This window comes from Besnoitia besnoiti, assembly GCF_002563875.1.
Source record: "Besnoitia besnoiti strain Bb-Ger1 chromosome Unknown contig00007, whole genome shotgun sequence".
Taxonomy (NCBI): Eukaryota; Apicomplexa; class Conoidasida; order Eucoccidiorida; family Sarcocystidae; genus Besnoitia; species Besnoitia besnoiti.
The window spans coordinates 2647421-2665731 of NW_021703915.1; the positions used below are offsets into that span (position 1 = coordinate 2647421).

General features: G+C 57.2%; 2 protein-coding genes across 2 annotated transcripts; one reads left to right on the forward strand and one right to left on the reverse strand.

Moving 5' to 3' along the window:
* Positions 1-3341: 3341 nt before the first annotated feature.
* On the reverse strand, positions 3342-9719 carry BESB_073810 (uncharacterized protein; the record flags this gene model as incomplete). The annotated part of the gene is made up of 6 exons (XM_029365754.1): positions 3342-3448; positions 3960-7156; positions 7513-7574; positions 7810-8085; positions 8515-8574; positions 9219-9719. The coding sequence occupies 6 exons, from the start codon at positions 9717-9719 to the stop codon at positions 3342-3344; spliced, it is 4203 nt and encodes a 1400-aa protein (XP_029218238.1).
* Positions 9720-14207: 4488 nt separating this feature from the next.
* Positions 14208-15761, forward strand: BESB_073820 (uncharacterized protein; the record flags this gene model as incomplete). Its single annotated transcript, XM_029365755.1, has 3 exons — positions 14208-14299; positions 14688-15056; positions 15332-15761. The coding sequence occupies 3 exons, from the start codon at positions 14208-14210 to the stop codon at positions 15759-15761; spliced, it is 891 nt and encodes a 296-aa protein (XP_029218239.1).
* Between the last annotated feature and the right edge of the window lie 2550 nt (positions 15762-18311).

Consider the following 18311-nt stretch of genomic DNA (forward strand, 5'->3'; position numbering starts at 1 on the left):
ACAGGGAATCCCCGTTCTGTTGCCCCTCAGGTACATCAACAACAGGTTCGACTACCAGAGCACCACCAGCCCGTATAGCCTTCGCCTCGGGACGAAGGTCTGGCTTCTGTCCGATCCCACAGGAGGTATTGCTTTTCTCAACCTGTGGGACACACCACGAGAGGTCAGCCCCAGACGTATCTGAACGCTGCGAACTTTGTGCATGGGTTTGCAAGCGTCACTTAAGCACCGAACCAGTAAATGCACAACCAGGGTCACAGGTAACTCGGCAGATAGGAGCTCCACAAATTGCTCCGTCCTCCTTTCTTGCAAAACAGATAGCAATGAACCACTTCTCATCACGAGGCCGGCACTCAACAGCGTTAACTCTGCTCTACCTGGCTACTTTCCACTCCCGCACGTCCCCATGTACGTAAAACACCCTATGCCGCCATGTATGAAAGGATATGTTTCAGCGTTTTGAAACGTACTCAAACAGGAATGCTGCTCGGCTCCGGAGGGAGAAACTGGCAAACGTTGCTAGTCTTTGTGTGCCTAATCGCTGCACAGCTTCGTAATGACCCGCTTCGAGGCAACACCGTATTACAATCATGAAGAGGGCCTCACACAACGCGAGAGGGTAGACGCTGAACATCTATTACGTTCGATCTGCCGAAGCTGTGACGGATGCCACTGCCATAACCGTCCTCACATGCTGCAAGAAGCGCCATTCTCAGTTTGGCGTGCCTACCTGTTCTTCTCGTTCCTTGTGTATGAAAGGGCGGCGCTCATATCTAACATCATGGAGGTCATTCATTGCCCCGACGGGTGCGTCCCTCGCTGGCTCTTTTACAGGTCTCCCCGGACACAGGCGGGCCAGGGTTCTGGGCAGGCATCCAAGTTATTTTCATATGTATTAGTGGCAGAGAAGTCGTAAGCATTGAAGGCGAGGTGGTCAAGTGGGCGACTTCAGCGGTCGTGCGCCGTGCGTCCGAAAAAGATAAGGCCGTCGTGTGCATTCTCATAACAAAGACAGACGCATTACAGGAGGGCCAAGAAAAAGCTATCAGGGAGACCATGAATCGTCTCATACGGACGCCCGGTCTCCCCGTGGATGCATGGACTTTCTGTTCTGCCAAAGACGGTACAGGTGCGCCTAAATGAAGACTGGGTGGACACACAGCAGCACCGTGTGTGAACCAAACAAGCCATCTGATGATTTGATGAGCTTGGATTAAGACTATCACGATAAAATCGTAGCTTCAAACGCCATGACCACAACTACGCGCATTGTATCTCCGATACATCGTGAGCATAACCACTCCCGCCACACCACGTAATTCGAGTCGAGTGTATGAAAGAAATCGACGGGTATCACCGAAAAACGAAGTACTGCGAACCTAATGTGCGATAAAAAGGTCCTCGACTCCTGGCCGGTCACTAAGAATCAGCAAACCAGCCCCCCGCGCAAGCGAATCATAACAGCAACTGCTTTTTCTACCGATTCACAATTTCAGGGCTTCAGGGGGCTGAAGATGTTATAAAGCTGCTTTTCTATCGCTCTGTGAAGGATGAGGCGAAGAGACAGCGGCGGGAGCGTAGAAACACGCGTGCCCCTCGGCCGATTGCCGCCAAATCAGAAACAATACGCGAGTCGATTGTGAGCCTTGCAACGCGGGCCTACAATGCGTCTCTCAAAGAGATGGAGCGAACAGAAAAAGAGGATCGAGAGAAGACCACCAAGTGTTGGTACAATGACAAGGGCGACATATAACTCATGCGCATGGATCGGCGCAAGGCACTTTCTCTACTGTTTTGTGCAATGGCTCACACAGGCCGGACCGCGATGTAGCGTCCAAATGCTGTGTGCCGTTGTTTTGTTGTGCATAATGGCATACTTCTGTGAAACAACAGGAGGACGCCGCCGCGGGTACCAGGTTCTCCGAGATGATAGCCGGTTGATGCGCTGCGCAGGATGCGACCAGTCAGCCCGTTTCAGAAAAAAACGGAGGTATCAGTGGTTAGGAGGGCAAGCAGCCCTGGTTCCTTTGGGGGTCTCGCAACGCTATTAGGAGGAAGGGCACGAGCTACCCCATGCTCGCGCGTATAGCGACGCTGGCTGCTCCTTCACATTAAAGAATACTGGCCGCTAGCGAATCAATTGCCCATTTACAGTGCTATGAGCGCCTGCTACTCAGTTTGAACGATCTGCTGGTCTGCCACACGGCGGGTCGTGCTGCTGAAGGTTGAGTGGAATACCCAGTTTCCGAGAAATATAACAGTATTCGATTACCAGCTGTGACGAAGCAGTCTCGCGTGCACGTGTGTCGTCCATCAAGCGCCCTCCACACAGTACACAACGCACTATTCGCAGGTAGCACTTCCAGTGCCCGGATCTGACGGAGCCCATGGTGGAGTGGGATCTCCGCGATATTCACGATACCAACAAGCTCGCTTGCAGTGATTCAGTACATATGGCGATCTGAGTAGAACAAGAGGGGCTTCCCTTCGGAACGGGTATTTTTGCGAAAACGCGATCTAACCATGGATACGCCAAGTTTAGAGTGCATAGAACCTCATCTTGAGTTGTTCTATGCCACATTCACTCCATCACCCTCGAGTAAGAACCCAGCAGCCTTTGACCGGAAGCACCGGTAAAAAGCAAGTGGAGCTTACTTCAATTGCAAAATATTCAACAGCTCAGTAACGTTTCAAAAAACGGAAGGCGAATAAAGCCGCCGTGCAGCTGTACCTTCCCCTTTACGGCACAGTGCCCCATAATATTCATTGGGTTACGCACACACACTACTTAAACAGAACCACTACGGCCACTGCGTCTTAAGAACCACAGACCTAGATACAAACGACAATACTATAGCAGTCACGCGAGGGTAACCTGCATCCACGCTTCAGTTGTGACAACTGTCTCTGTTTCATGCGCCTGGCGACACGGAAAAATATCAGCGACCGTCCTCGGATTTGCACAGTGAGGTTGCACACAGCTTTTCTTCCCTTGGTGACGGACTCAAGGAAGTCCTGTTTGTTGTTGTAGAGGCAATACTGGTGCCCGCCTCCTATGTTCCCGGGAACGAATTTCAGGAATACCGACCAAACGGCCTCCACACGTCTCAGTCTGGTCTACCTGTTGTGAATGCTCATTGCTCTGAGAGACTGTACATAGATGCAACGCTCCCCGAAAAAAAAAGGCACTCTGGCTGCCTGTAAGCACAGACTCCAAAGGTGCGCGCGACTGGCAAGGACCGAGGCGCATGTGCAGTGTCTCCGACGTCCGCGTCTCAACTCCGGACGCGGGGGTTTGTCAGCACAAAATTCCTCGACACCTGATCCTGACGAAAAATTGTCTATAGTGCGCCCGCCATCCCACTCGAATTCCCTACAATTAAGATGTAGAATACTAACGGCATACGCTCGCTGCGGGCAGCCTCTGCACCCACGGGACTTGTCCGGTCTGCAGCAAAGCACATCCTCAGACACCCCATCCAAAAAGACGCGCGGATCGCACCGAACTCTGCTTAACCTTGTGTGAAGCACCTATCTGCGCGACTTCGTGCTGGAGAAGCACCCCATGAAGCAAGCAGTTGCCGGCCGTCAATAGTTTCCTAGACCATAACGCAAAAACATGCGGAGCTTTTCGCGTCCGTGTTCTGGTAAACATTCCGGCTCCCAGCACATTAATGGGCCGCCCGCAGGGGTTGCTCAAGAACTCGGGAGCGACTGGCGACCCAGAACCTTTTCTTTTGGAGCATCAGAACTTTGCAGGAAGTCTGACATAAGCGGGCTTTTCTTTGCCTTGAACCGGTACTTCACCGGGGGGTTACCCGCGCTTTTTGACACGCCTCGCTGTGAATCCGGGGCATACGCAAGGCGAGAGACAACAGCTGCCTCGCCCCGATCGGCCATTCCTTCTGTCAGACTTGCAGCTTTTCTCCCTCGAGCTTTCGGAAGGCCGCGCGCAGTACCTCCGCCTACAGCTCGCGCCTCTAAGGTGCAGTTAGCTGGCATGGTGCGAGCATGCCTTACACCGACAACAGCAGGCTTTTTAAAGTGGCTCCCGCTCTTCTGCAACCAGGCATGGCCTACACTCTCCTCGTCCCTGTGGATTCTCCCTTCCACAGTTGCCCCGGTAGGAGCCCTCTGCGAAGGCCCTCGGAGCGACTTTTGCCACTGAACCTCCCCTGAGCGCGAGCCTTCGGCGCTAAGAGCAGCGCTCGACTCCCTGCGAGTCACCTCCGCTTGCGCCACCACCGAAGACGATGCTACTTGGCCACGGATTCGTGTGGGCGCCATCGGCTTTCCTCGTTCTCCGTCGGATGCGTTGAGTGAATAAAGGCCATCTCTGGGCTTCTCCCTGCGGACCTGAGGAAAGGGCCTTCGCTTGAGGGCGGCCGTGATACCTCCTTGTTCAGTATCAACCTTCGGTCCAGCACTCGGAGCTCGCTGAAGGACCAGGGCGGCTCTCTGCTCCACCTCGAGCTGTGTGCTCACTCGTGAGCTCTTTGGACTCCCTGCACGACTAAAGGATAACGTATCGCTCATGTTTGCCGGCGCCGCAGTCGGAATTTCGGCTCGGCCTCTCTCGGCAACTGGCTGCACCGCTTTAGCTGCAGCCCCCCGCGAAGCAGAGCGAGCAGTACCCGTTGACCTGCTGCCTAAGCTTGCCACTGTCCTCGGCGCCGGAGGCCTTCTCACGCTGCCTGCATATCTCAGCGGATCCAGACGACTCATCAACGTGCCTACTCTCAATCGCCTCGTAGCCGGATCGGAAGGCTGTCTGTCAGGACTCTCAAGCTCTCCTAGAGCGGTTGTCGACGCGGACGCAACGGATCTCAAAGCCTTAGCGTGGAAGCCTCCCTCAGTAGACTGCGACCGTGTGCGAGCGACTCTTCTCAGACTAGGCGACACCTGAGAGCCTTTGGGCGATCGCGAGTCAACAAAGGAGACAGAGACTGGCCGCCGGGTCGCGACTTCGGAGGCAGATCGAACGAGCTCTTGGTACAAACATGCGTCCGTAGGGGCTGCCGCCTCCCGCGAGGGCTTGCTCTGACTCTCGCCCCGGGTCGTTAGGGCTGTCGTTACCTTTTTCGTCTCGCCATCTCTGCCCTGGTGCACCACCTCGTGTGCCCCCAGCGGCTCGTCTTGCGTCCGCTGCATCGACGGGCGCGTCCGCGGCCGCCCCTGCGCCTCTGTGGCGACAGGTCGTCTCGCGACACTCCCCCTGTCGCCTGGCACATCGTTCCTACTTTTCTTGCTGACTCGCAGGCTTCCCGCCTCTTCGGCTGCTGTCTCGATACGCGCGCAATCTGCCGCGTTAGGCTCCGGACTCGGCACGGGGGCCTTGGTCTCCGCTGTCTCCTCCTGTGTCTTACTGAGGCTCTGGAGCTTGGCAGCTGCCCGCATCATCAGCTCGCGCGGATTCATCACTGCACGAGGAACGGCACGGCCTGCGCCCCATGCATACGTGTGAGGCCGAAGGAGACTCGTCTGCCAGGTCGGCAGAGTCCTCGACTCTGCGCCGTCCCCTGCGGAAGCGGAGTTCCCTTCCAGCTGGCGCGCGAAAAGCACGCGACAACTGGGCTGTGGTACAACAGCTGTCTCGCTGGCAGGACGGCAAGACGAGAAGGCAGACTCGTTGCGCCCAGAGGCCACTACTCTGTCGCCTTTTCCGTCCCGAGTGTGAGTTCTGCTTGTGGCATAGCTGCTCTTGGAGATGCCGCCGAGCACCGACACAGGGACCAGGATGGACGACGGCTCCTTCTGAGTCACGGGCGCGGATCCAAAGCGGTAAACCCCATTCGACGACCGCGAAGAAAGCATGGAGCCGCCTCTCAACCTGCTTCCCGTGGGAAGTGGGGGCCGCTGGAGCTGCTGACTCAGCTCTTGGAGTTCCTCTCTCTGCTCTTTTAGCCATTCTGCGTGCTCCTGCTCAAGCTGCTGGCGTCTCTTCTCTGCTTCTCTAAGGCGCAGCAACTGGGCGCACTGATGCCGATGAAGCTCCTGGAGGTCTGCGTAATATCTCGCGACCTCCGCGTCCTCGGCATCCTTCGCCGCGGTCGCGCCTGCCGCACCGTTGACCGACGTGCTCGCCGTAGCAGAAGAGGAGCTTTGGCCGCTCAACAGCGCACGCGACTTCAATTCTGGACCTCCTGCATCTGGACTGCCTGCATCCACCGAATTCTCGTCTTCTTGCGCCTCTTCATCTTGCTCGTCTTCACGGCCCTGGGGCGACCCGGTCTCCTCCACGTCTGCTGCGGACTTTGGCGCCTTCTCTGTTGCGTCGAGTTCTTCGTTCTCCTCACTCACGCGGACGTCTGTGGCGGACTCGCTTTCTACGTCCTCTCCTCTGCGTGTGGAGCCTGCAGCTTCTCGAGGGAGTGCTTCCGCTCGGTTTTCCCGCGGCCTAGCACCCAGGTTTTGCCGCAGGAAGCAGAGGAGCTTTTCCTTCTCAGCTTGTGGCACGCCCATGCCCATGATGGGGCGGCCTCCTCCCACGTTTTCCTCTACGTCGCTCTCGCTGGCTGTCGCACGCTCAAGCTCCGACAGCTCACGCCCTTCGCGTGCGGAGGAAGTCCACTCAACCGGCCCGCTGGCACACGTTGTCAGTGATGCAAAAGAGAGAAGCGGTGCGACACCACAGTTTTCACCTTGTTTCACACCGACAGCCCGCTGCCGAGGCGCTTCAGTCGTGCTCTTGCTTCGTTCTGCGTTGCCTCCCACTGCTTCGCGACGCGGCCTGGCCTCTTGATCTTGAGGCGGTGCGTCCCCGGGACACCACCAAGAGAACAGAAGCTCTGCGATCCCGCGGCCGGCAGGCGACGACGCTTCGTCGCTCTCCGTTGCCTCTGCTCCCCCAGCACCGTCTGCCTGGCTCTGTCCGCCGGCTTCACCGGTCGCCTCTGCTTGAGCCTCCACCTTGCCTCCCGTCTTTTCTTTGATGGAGTCCGAGGTGAGCAGCTCAGCAAACACGTCTCCTGTCCTCGCCACGACGCGAGACTTGTCGCTTATCGCAGCCGAGATGGCGGCGTCGATGTCCAGAATGCCCTCTCTGCGCATTTGCGATAGAATACCCTGAAGAGAGGCGACGCCCTCGAGCCGCGGAGTCTCTCTCAGCAGCTTGCTCAGTGCCTCGGCTTCCCGCTTCAACCCGGCATCTCGTCGCCTGAACAGTCGGAAACAGACACCACCGAACTTGAACCTCCCGCCAGCGACGCACACGCCAGGCGAACACAACGCCGACCTCCGCAGTGCAAATCAGACCAAAAACCTATCGATATCTGCTTCTGTCCATGCCTGTTTCAGTTGGTGGCAGACGCGTTCAACCACACACAACGGTTCGCATAGGTCGACGCGAGCCTACACTGGTGTCTCCCTCCGGAGCGATGCGTATTCCTCTGACTGCCCTGACTAGATATCCAGGATAGCTTCGCGACGAGAGGAGACGACACCACCTCCCGAAGGCAGCAGATTTGGCTCCGGGAGGCGGGCGGGCCTTAATTCTCTTCTCATCAGCCTCACAGGTGCGCGCGCAGCTCTTCCGCATCCTCGAGCAGGCGCTCAGGGGCGCCTTCCTCAGCGCGCTGAACGCACAGGATCAAAGAAGGCCGCGCCCTCTGTCGTCGCAGGTAGGCTATCCTGAAAAGGCTGCAGCCAGTCCGCGGGGAACCCTCCCTCCGAATGATACGCAACGAGTGTCCGCAGACCCGAGTCCATATACGCACACCCGGGCTCCCTGAATGCCTGCCTTTGTGAGTCTCGATGCATGCGCGTACGCGGCTTCTCGCCTCCCCACTCCCTTCGGCGGAAAGCATTCACCTTGTTTAGCATCTGCTGAGAGACATGTAGAACGTTGACGGCCTGCAGGACCGACGACACTCCGAGGAGGAGATCAAGTGCAGCGGCACGAACTTCAACGCGCCCTCTCTGCTCGCGCGACGAACCTTCGTCGTCGCCACTTCCTGAGCTCTCGCCTTGACGATCTTTCTGCTGCAGACGATCCGATGACGGCGACGACGAGGCGTCCGAAGCGAGCGGGGCGGAGCTTGGGCCGTCCGCGGCGGCAGTCGACGCGTCTGTGAATGTGTGAAGGCGCTGTAACAGGAACGACCACAGAACGCCCATCACGCTGTACCTTGGCTGAGGCGAGCGCAGCCTCGCTGCGACGGTCGCTGTCACACCGTCGAGGCTAGGGCATTGCGTAGAGACGCAACACGGGCAGCCCGCGTCCATGCGCATACAGAGCGAGACGCACAGCGAAAATAGCGAGGCACGCACATGGCAGTCCACGCGCCTATCTATATACGTGGCGTTAGGAGGCCACGGATACACAAGCAGTCATGCACGGGCGCGATTACCTTTTCTGGCCCCTGCGCGGTGACGCTCTCACGCGCACGCAACATGCCAATGTCGCTTCCTAGTCATTCGACGCTACGTGTCCAAAAGATTTTTTGAAAGACATCTGGAGACCGCGGACGCCCGTGACCGCAGATCTCCCCACCGGGAGGGCGTGGCAAATTTTACCGTGTATGACGCGTTGAGCCGCTTCAGGCTGGCGAGCAGGTGTGCCTTGATTGCGACAAACTGAAGCACATGCGAACCGCACATTCAGCAGTGTATTCCACGCGCGGACGCGTTTTCTCCGCTCCCTCTCCCTCATCCCCGCGCCCGTTCCCTAGCGTGCAAACGGCAACCTCTAAGACGCGAGCCGGCACTAGAAGCGAAAAAGCGTTAACCCACTCATTAGGACCGCAGATCAGCGAGGCCGCGCCTGTCAACTCAATCCTTAGTCTACAGCTCCAAGTGTGACCTGCGCGGGTATTGGCAGGCGAGTGTCGGCGCGCCTGCCCCGTTCACTTCGCCGTATGGAGTCCACGCGACAGACGCCTCATACGCTACGCTACCCGCGATAGGGCAAACAGACAATCAGCTGCGCCTAGAGCGCGCACGCGCCTCGATTCTTTGTGCTTCTAGGAGAATGACTCTCCGCACCGCAGTGCAGCGCGTAGGCTCGTGCCTCCACATCAAGGAGAAGGACTTTGCAGCGTGTGACACGCACGCGAGACATCGCAGTGCGGATGCGGGAAGGATCAGCGCATCTCTGTCTGCGCTCCTCTTGCGGCCTCAGCCGGTCACTTTCCGCGCGTGACTGGCGCCTGTGTCCGTCCTCGTCACGGCTGATGACGCCTCTATCTGTGAGGCCGGATGTGTCTGCACGGTTAACTTACGGAGTTGCCAGCGAATCTCGCCAGTGACGACGCTTTCTCCACATCTCGTTCGTCACTAGAAACATGAGCGGCGGGTTCGGGCGTCTCTGTCCCTCGCGCCCCGTCACCCACGACGCCCAGCTGACGCGACATGTCGTTTTCTTCTTGGTGCTCGCTCCCCGCTGGTGCGTCTCCGTCGGAGGCGTCCCACGGGGGCAGCTGCGGCTGTGCCGCAGCCTCTGCGCGTGTGGCTGGTCCCTCTTTCTGGCTCTCTGTCGGAGGCGCTTCAGCCCGCGGCGTCTGTGACTTGGCGGCGAGGCTCAACTTATTCCCCGCCGCGACCGCCTCGCACGAAGCCTCCACGACGTGTGCCAACGACGCTGGAACGCAGCTTGAGGCATTCTGCGAAAGCGCCCCGTCATCTACGCCAACGAGAGGATAGGCTCCGGCGCTCTGTGGAGCCTCCGGCGCAGCCGGTAGGGTGGTGCGCCCAGCAGCTGGACGCGAAACAAGAGTCAGCATGCCGAGTGTCGAGGCGACTTTCAGGGAAGGGGGGGCGCACTCACCTCTGGTTCGCCAGGAGGAACAGAGGCGTCGAAGAGGACGCGCGGGGTTAGAGGTATGGAGATCGGCAAGCCACGCTCCGCGAGCGCCGATTGCAAATACGGACGCGAGAAGACCTGATCACGTGCGCGACTCGCTGCCGGGGCGAGACACAGACAGGAGGAATTACCGAGACCTAGTCTAGTGAAAAGATGAAAGGCATTCACTGACATTGGATAGATGCGTTGAATCCAGGTAAACGCCAGCCAAGGTTCCCCTGACACAAGATCTGGCGCAGTCTCTAGGGCGCCGCGCCATGCACGCGCGCGTCGGGCGAAACGAGTCGCGGCGAAGATACGGAGGTAGGCGGACCCATCAAGTTTCGTAAGAATAGGTCACAAGAGCGAACCTTTGGATCTGATTGAGCACGCAAATGCAACGCATGCAGGGAAAAAGTGGCAGGCGCTTCGCCGAGCACATCAAGATGCGGAAACTCGCCTACACATGAGGGAGGGCCTGGTCAGCACAACCCGAAAAACCACACATGCAGCAAGGCGGATTCGCTGAAGAGGCAGAAGGGACAGAAAAGAGGAAAGAGAACCTAGGTAACCTTTCGATAAAAGGAAAATACGCCGCTGCACCGCAGAGGGTGGTGTCCTCTTCACATGCTTCCGACTTCAACGAGCTCTGGAGAAACGTCTCAGCGAGCCGAGAAATCCTGGGATCGGGGAAGAACGCCAACGAGAAAAACACAGAAGGAGAGGCGGCCTAGAAAATACTGGTGACACCACACAGAGGAGGCGCCGCAAAGGTGAGATCTCCATACGACGGCCGCTCGCACAGCAGACTGGAGGACGGTGAAGATTGAAGCAGGGGGAACGCACAACCACGCGGAGAAAACAGAAGAAGGTCCCAAAAAGGAAGCGAGAGAAGAAAGAGCAACAACAAATCCTAAACAGCCTACACAGTCCGACCTCCAGGTCTAGTGGCAGCCTCGAGGCTGGATGGAAGCGTATACGGCTGGTGGCGCAAGCAGAGCGAGGAGACAGAAAGGCCGAAGGAGCAGGACATCAGCGTCGCGGACTCACACTTTCACGCCAAACAGAAAAGAGAAAGGAGAGAGGCGCTCGGCCGTGCGATCCGTGCTTGCGTTGTCGATGCTAGCGTCAACGCTGCTTACCAGCTGCTGCCTGAACGGCGCCGGCTCCGTTCGTGGCAGACCACCTGGAGGTTTTTGGAAGTTTTCAGCGATTTCCCTCCGCCGCGCGAAACCAAGAAAGGAAACTCTGCACCTCCAGTCTCGCTCGCCCCATGCTTAACCAAAAGCCGACGAAAACTCAAGTGGTCATTCAGCGAAACCCCGAAGCGCGTGCCAGTTTCGCCGTGGAACGCAAACCGGGAAATCGTCCCTCAGTGGCGCGCTCCCCTAAAAACTCGTGTGTGTAGAGGGCGGGCTCGCGGCTGCAGCGCGTCGCTGGACGCGTTCATTTTCCGATGTGTGTCTTCTCTTTTTTTCTCTCTCTCAGGGCTAGTTTCTTTTTCTGCAACCGGCGCCGGCTGCCTTCCGTCCCTGTCTCGGGACGGACTGCGGTAGTTCCGCGTGCCTCGTCATGCGCGGCGATGAGGCGAACGAGCGAGGGAGATCACAGCTGCTTTCTCAGGGTGTGTGCGCCGAATAAATTCCGCGCGCGCTCGCCAAACACAAAGAAATCCTCGAATTTCCACTTATCCGCTGCGCAGAAATCCGAAACTGGCTACTGAGAGAGAGCGCACCGAGGCGCGGTCGGGGCCTGCTGATGTTGAAAAGCGGAGGGCCTTCTCGTCACGGCTCGACAACGACCGACAGCTCTTGGTGGAGCTTGGCGTCCCTAGGTCTCTTCAGAAGGAACTCAGGTTTGTCGCCGCGGTTGGTACTCCTACACAGCTAAACACATCGCTTAAAGACTTTGGGCATGTATGCCTTTGTCACCTAGTTCGGAAGGCTGACTGGCGCTGGAGCGCCGGTGGCCGCAAGGGACTTCTGAACACAGCGCCGTTGAAGCGAAGAGGTGAGTGTCTTCGCGAGATACCTCCGGGGGACCCATGGGCGCGCATATGTGGAAGCGGGGCTGCCAAGAAGCATACGCCTTGGTATGTCTTCCTGTTCATCTCCGACATCGATACATCGGTCTGTTGCGGGCATGGTCGCTGCGGAATTGAATCCGTCGGAACGTGCACCCGGTCTACGGAGATAACTACACGTCCACCACGGCGTGCTTGTCACTCAGAGCGGCATTGACAAACGTACATGCGCCTACGGACACATATATCTATACGGGAAATGTTCGAGGAACGAATTTGAAGACACCTCCAGAATGCTGAACAGATGAGGTCGTTGAGCTTTTTTTGTCGAGAAACCAGTGCCTCGCCGTCAGCGAAGAGGTTCAGCCCCTGGGCTTGAACGCCCAAACGTAGTCGGCCTCGCTTGGCCGAGAGTAAGCGCGTCAGGTGCAATAGAACACCCGTGTGAATACAAAGATGGAATCAGGTGCATGAGATACATAAATATATTTTACATGGGATACGCAGCATTCAAATCGAGCGCCAACGCCACTGGTAAACGGCACAGAAATCGTTTTCCGGAGACTTCCGTCCTGAACGCGAACGAAAGCAACTACGGACGCGGGATGCGCCCAGCGTACGTCTCGCGGCCGCATCAGGGCCAGCCAACCAGCCCTACCCTGTATGTGGTTTGTCCTATTCTCTATCTCGTTGTCGTCGCTATCTCGAAATCTACACGCGCGTGACTGGCCCCCTCTGGCTCTGAAAAGGCGGAGCGGGAGTTATTTCTCGCGACGTGTGGAAAAACAAACACCTGCGACGCGTGCCCCAGTTAGGATACAACTTCAGGGAGGGGTCGTGTGGGTGTCGACCTCCTGGTGCAGGTAGGGCGTTTGTTCTATGAATACAAGAGAATTGTCATGTCCTCTCCCTTGCGCAGTTCTACGTCGTGGTGCGCGTAGGGCGCGGACAGATCGGGCGACGTGCGCGGTAGGCGCGTCGCGCGGCGACAACGGCGCGCCGGACTGTGTCCCTGTGCCTGCTCGGAGCGGTTGTTTCGGCTTTCCATTCGCTGAGCACTGTTTTCTTCTGTGCTACAGAGAAGACACATGGAGTTGCAGATGTGCGCGCACGATACAGCTGCATATCACGGGACCTCGCCGGCCGTCGCTCCTGGGGTGCTCGCAGCAAGACTCGACTAGCATTTTCGTAGTCGCGAAGAAGGATTTTTGTGTCCGTGCATGCGCCCTTTTGGTTCAGTCCCTCGTCGCTAGCTGGAAGGATTCTACCTTCCAAATTTCTTCCTGATTTTACTTCGTAGTCACCTCTTTTTCAGCGTTCTGTGCCCTCTCGGTCGCGTGTGTCCAGCTTTCCCCCAGCTGTACGGACACCTCTCGGCTGTCAGCTTCAGCGGATGCGCGACGACTTCCCATTTCTGTGATTGAACAGTACATGGACACTGAATTTGTGCATTCCGCCAAGCTTTCAAGGTGGAATTGAGTGATCGTGCACTCTCCACTGGGGGGTAGTGTCGCTTTTCCGCCCCGCGTCTATTCGCCACCGACGCAAAGGCACACGGTTTCGCACAGCTCAACTAGGCGCAACCCAGATACTTCTTTCGGCTACCACGCGGCAGACGGACGTTACAGGCACCTCTTCGTGGATGCAGTCTTGCGTATCTCCTCCTCCTTGGGCGCCGTGGGTAAATACCGCGCCGCACGCATATTTTAGACGGAATCGTTTGCTGAAGTAGCCTCAAATGCCTATGCAAGATTCCAGACCAGCTTTGCGATAGAGGGGGCCTTCGCCAGACAAGAGAGAGCCTTTTTGGATCTCCTTGGTGGTCATTCTCGCGAGAAACCAGGGTCGAGTGCGGGCGCCTGACTGCGCTTTGGTTGTCGTCTTCAAACCTGCGAAGTTGGCCTTCCGAAGGAGACTCAAGAAGTCTACACTTCTGCGTGGTTCGGGTCGAGCGGCAGATTCCGTGTCAGCAAACGGCTTTACGCGCCTGGTCCGCAATCACGACTCTGTTCGCGTTCTTTCCGTTCACCTCTCGGTTCCGTCCTCGCCATCCCCTTCTAGAAGATCTCCATTTATTGATATGCACATATATCCACGCACATGTATATCGGCGCGGTAAAACCACCAAGCCTGTAAAGAGGGAGACTGAGGAACGAGAAACAGAGGGACTGAAGGTCTAAAACACTCGCAAGCGAGACGTAGTCAACAGGAGAGCAGAGGAGATTGAGACAGTAGATTTTCGGAAGAGCCGACGCGACGTGGCCCGGAGGTTTCCTCCGCCGCCGGCCCGTTGAAGGAGGGCGCGTACCCGAGTTGGCCTCGTCATTTCGCATCAAGGTCTGCACATATTCCCTCTGAATATGGTTCGGTAGTTCCGTCAAGTCAAGCAGCTTCGAATAAAGACACATGGAGGAAACCCTTCAAGAGGTGGCCCTCTCAGGGCTTCCCAGGGCAGAGAAGATTCAGGCGCTGAATCTCCTCATAAAGATAATCAACAAGTAAGCCAGATGTCGCACACAGGATCGCTATTGGAGTAGTCATCATGAGGAGGCCGCCCGTGGTTCTGCAACTGCGTTGTTCGACTGTAGAATTAGCCGATTCTGCTTGTCCGTGCCCTCCTTGAAGGAGCAGTATTCGCCTTTGTATCCCTTTCTCCGCTGCCGTCCGGTCCTCCTCTGCTCGTGCCTCAGATATGTCCGCAGCGGTGGCTGGTCGTTGCCCACGCACGCGTTTAGGATGGACAAGTTTGTAATTAATTGTGATACTGGACTTCAGCACTCGTGTTGAGGAAGGCTCTGTCTTCTGCTCCACGTGTCGGCCCCTGCTGTGCGTTTCCGCGGAGTTCAATTGGTCGATCTGCGCCGTGTTTGCCTCGTTTTTTTTCAGCATTCTGTTCCCGCCGCCTACGGCCTCTCCAGCGGAAGTCGAGAGATTCAGGTGTATCAACAGTAGCAGCACAGCGCTTCAGCAACGGCTGCTGCGCCACGGGCCGGTCTACGAGAACTTGCTCCTTTCCTTGGGCTTCTTCCGGACTTCGGATCCCCCCGTCTCATGTCCGCTGCCGCAGAGTCACCAGGAGTACTTTTTCCTGCCGACAACCGTCGAGCGCGCCCAACTGGAAGCCGAACTCGAGCTGATTCGCGCGACGGTGGTGAGCCTCGAGGGCGCAGCGGCGGCAGGCGGCGAGGAGCTCGTCGCGGAGAGACTCCTCAGCGGCGGCGCGGAGAGCTCCTCGCCTGCGCGGCGTGTTGCAACGTGAGCGCCAGAAGCGAAGTTGGGCGACTAGAAGGGCTTTCTTACTCGCCAGCAGCGAGAAGACGATGTTAAAGGGGGGGCCACCCCGAGCAGCGAGAGAGATAGGGAGAGAGAGGTACAGAAAAACAAAGAAAAAGAGAGACACACACAAAAAACGAGAACCCAGAGCGGGCAGCATGCGGCGGGGGCGGCGCCCTGACTGGAAGCTTGGATACGTCTGCGTTTTTCGGAGTTTGACGACGTTGTGCTCGCAGTTTGTGCCTGTGTGCTCGCAGGACGTCGCGTGCGATTCGCGACTCCTCCGCCTCCGCACACGCGAAGACGCAGGAAGACCTCCGTCAGCTGCGGGAACAGCAGCGCGAGCGCTTCGCGCAGAGAGCGGAGACAGATGCTAGCCGGGGGCTGGCGAATTGGTTTTCGACTTCGCAGGAGCCTGCGGCGCCGGCCGCCGCCTCTGTCGCGTGTGAGCGCAGCGCGACGGCGCCGCCGCCTCCGCAGCCCCCGGCGGCCTCTGGAGGCGGGTCGCGGGGACGGGACTGCCGCTCGAACGCCGCAACGCGCTTCTTCAAAAACCTCTTTGGCGGGCGCCGCCGAAGCCAAGAGCGCGGAGAGGACAGAGACCATGCCCCACGCGGAGGCGACGCGCGAGGGCCTCGCATGAAGACGCTCAAAGACCTGCCGCCCGCCCCTCGCAGGCGAGGCTGAGGATAGAGGCGGCTGCTGACCTCTCCTGGGAGACTCTAAACGTGTATGCAAAAAGAAAGCAACAACACGCACGCGAGATTGCTGAGAGTAGGGAGAGACGAGGACGCGCAGCAATCCCCCTCCCAGAAAACGCTTTCTTTGCTGCCTCGCGAACGAGGCAGGACGTTTGAGGGAGACCTCACGAAAAGGTGTACACACGCGCGGGAAGAAGAGCAGGCGAGAAGGGGCGCGCCTCAGGAAACACGAAGAAAGAGAAAACGACGCGGCTTCCCGCTTGGCTCGCGAAATTCTCTTCTCTCGTGCCTGGTTGTTCAGACACCGCCAAAGACTCCTTCCTCCCGCTCGCTTGTGAGATCGGCGGGCGCTTGTTGGCATCAGAATCGTTCTCCGCTTTCGCGTCGTGGCTGAATCGGTCGTTTGAGTCACCAGCCCACCCCAGCAGCCTGAGGTTTAGTGCTCGGAACCTTGAGCCGGTAGCATTTCGGTTTCTTCTTTCTTCTTGGAGCCTCAGCGAGGGACGAGACGCAGCCAAAGCCTTAACAGGAGGTGCGGCCTCTGATGTGCTGAGCCCAGGAGAAATTTCTGTGCACGCCTGTTTCCTCTCTCGAGGGCCCCATGTCGGTTGTGGAAGTCTCGAACCGTTCAGATCGAGAGCCTAGGGAACTAGAAAGAGTTTCGCATCTCAATTAACAGAAGAGGAGACCTCTGCGACGTTCCTGTATCTTCATTCTGGAGGGCGCCTGCAGCCCGCGACTATAGCGAGAGGGCACGCGGCGCTTCGCTCTCGCGTGCGCTGGCCGTCTCGGCGAGGCGCCTCTGTCTGTCGAGTATCGCGGTCGCTGTAACAGAACACGAAGCATGTAATCACTTCTGCACTGAAGAGCAAAAAGCACAGGCGCGATGCCAACTGTCATGCTTGTGCGTCCGCAGAGTACTCAACTCTCTCTGCTCTCAAATACCTACTCACAGATATATATACTCACATCTATAGGTGTACATATACTCACACAAATATGTATCCGCTCACATATGTACACCTATATTGAACGGCTGTGGCTTCCTGTCGTAGCCTCCCTATCCGCCTGCAGCCGCTTTGCATGGTACACGTGTCTCGCGAACTCAGCTTACAGAAGAGACAACTCAGCTGCAACCTTGGCGGGAGGTTTTTGCGGCGAAGAGCGATTCCGCGGCAAATATGTGCCGCCTTAGAAGAGACCTCCACATGCAGACCCGACATACTCCGTATAGGCCAAGAGTATGGCGTGCTGCACATCGCGTGAACGTGCCTCCACCTGCCAGGGGGTGTTACTGAACTCTTTTGCCCTGATCCTGAATACGCAGTGAGCTAAGTAGATACAGGGAGCTTGACAAGCATAAATACATTTAAATATATATACGACAAGAGTTCAGGCCTGAACCCGTCTACGAGGCAGTGCAGTGTTCCTCTACACGCGCTCGTGGCCCGCAGCGCGCCCTCCACCTCCGCCGGTGCGCAGGCTGTCTCTTCAACGGGCGCCTCATGGAGATCCCTCTGCTCAATTTCTGCTCCAAGCTCGCGGGCCTTTTGCTTTTTTGACTCAGTTTGAGGTGCTCGGGCGCGCCAGGCAAAAGCAGAACTCCGCGGTAGGCTCGATTAAGCCTTTTCAATCATGTTGAACGTATGATAAAAAGTGCCTTATCTGCGGCGGAGAGTAGTAGCCACAGCCGGATACACCGCACGCTAAGCGGCCAACGCAACTTTAGTATACATACATACATACCAAGAATTAGATATATGCATATGCATATATATATGTTTACAAGATATACGGCGGCACTTGCGGACACATGTGCGGGCCTACAGATATTTCCAGGCAAGATTACGCTATGGATATATGTCCACGTTTTCAGAGTTCGCGTGAGCGAACGTGCTTGCGTGAACCACGCCATAAAGAGGAAATTGTGTTGGATGCATTGCGCGCCCCTGGAAATAACGCTGCAGAGGATAACATATGCATTAAAATAATTAATAAGACGCCGGCTTTCTCGTGCGGCGAAGCACTTTTTTGACAGGCCCTTTCTAGGCGCCGGATACACACGGAAAACAAGAGACCGTTTCGAATTCGAAACACGTGCGCTGCCACACAGGAGCGTACAACTGTTTCGCGAGTTTCTTTAACTCGCTTCTTGCGCAGAGCTCGCTTTACACAGGCCTGCGGCCCTTGGAGCTCTCACGAGGCGCCTAAACGCGCTATCGCTACTCAAATGGAGAGACCCTACACAGTGCACTACATCTGCGTAGATCTAAATGCAAATTATGCACATGCGCATGCGCCGCTGGCTTGGCTAAGGACATCTTCAACGACCCCGTGTCTGCTCATTCCGTAGCACAGACTGCCTCTCACAACCAACGCTAAGGGCTTTCGTCTCGCAGCATGTTCGCGAATATCCACACGAAAGTAAATCCGCATACTGTAATTACGCCTCCTTCCCTGCAGCGGCGCGCCGGCTCGCTTCACACTGCCTCGCCTCCTCTTTTCAATTCTGGCCTCGTCGCCAAAATCGCGCCTG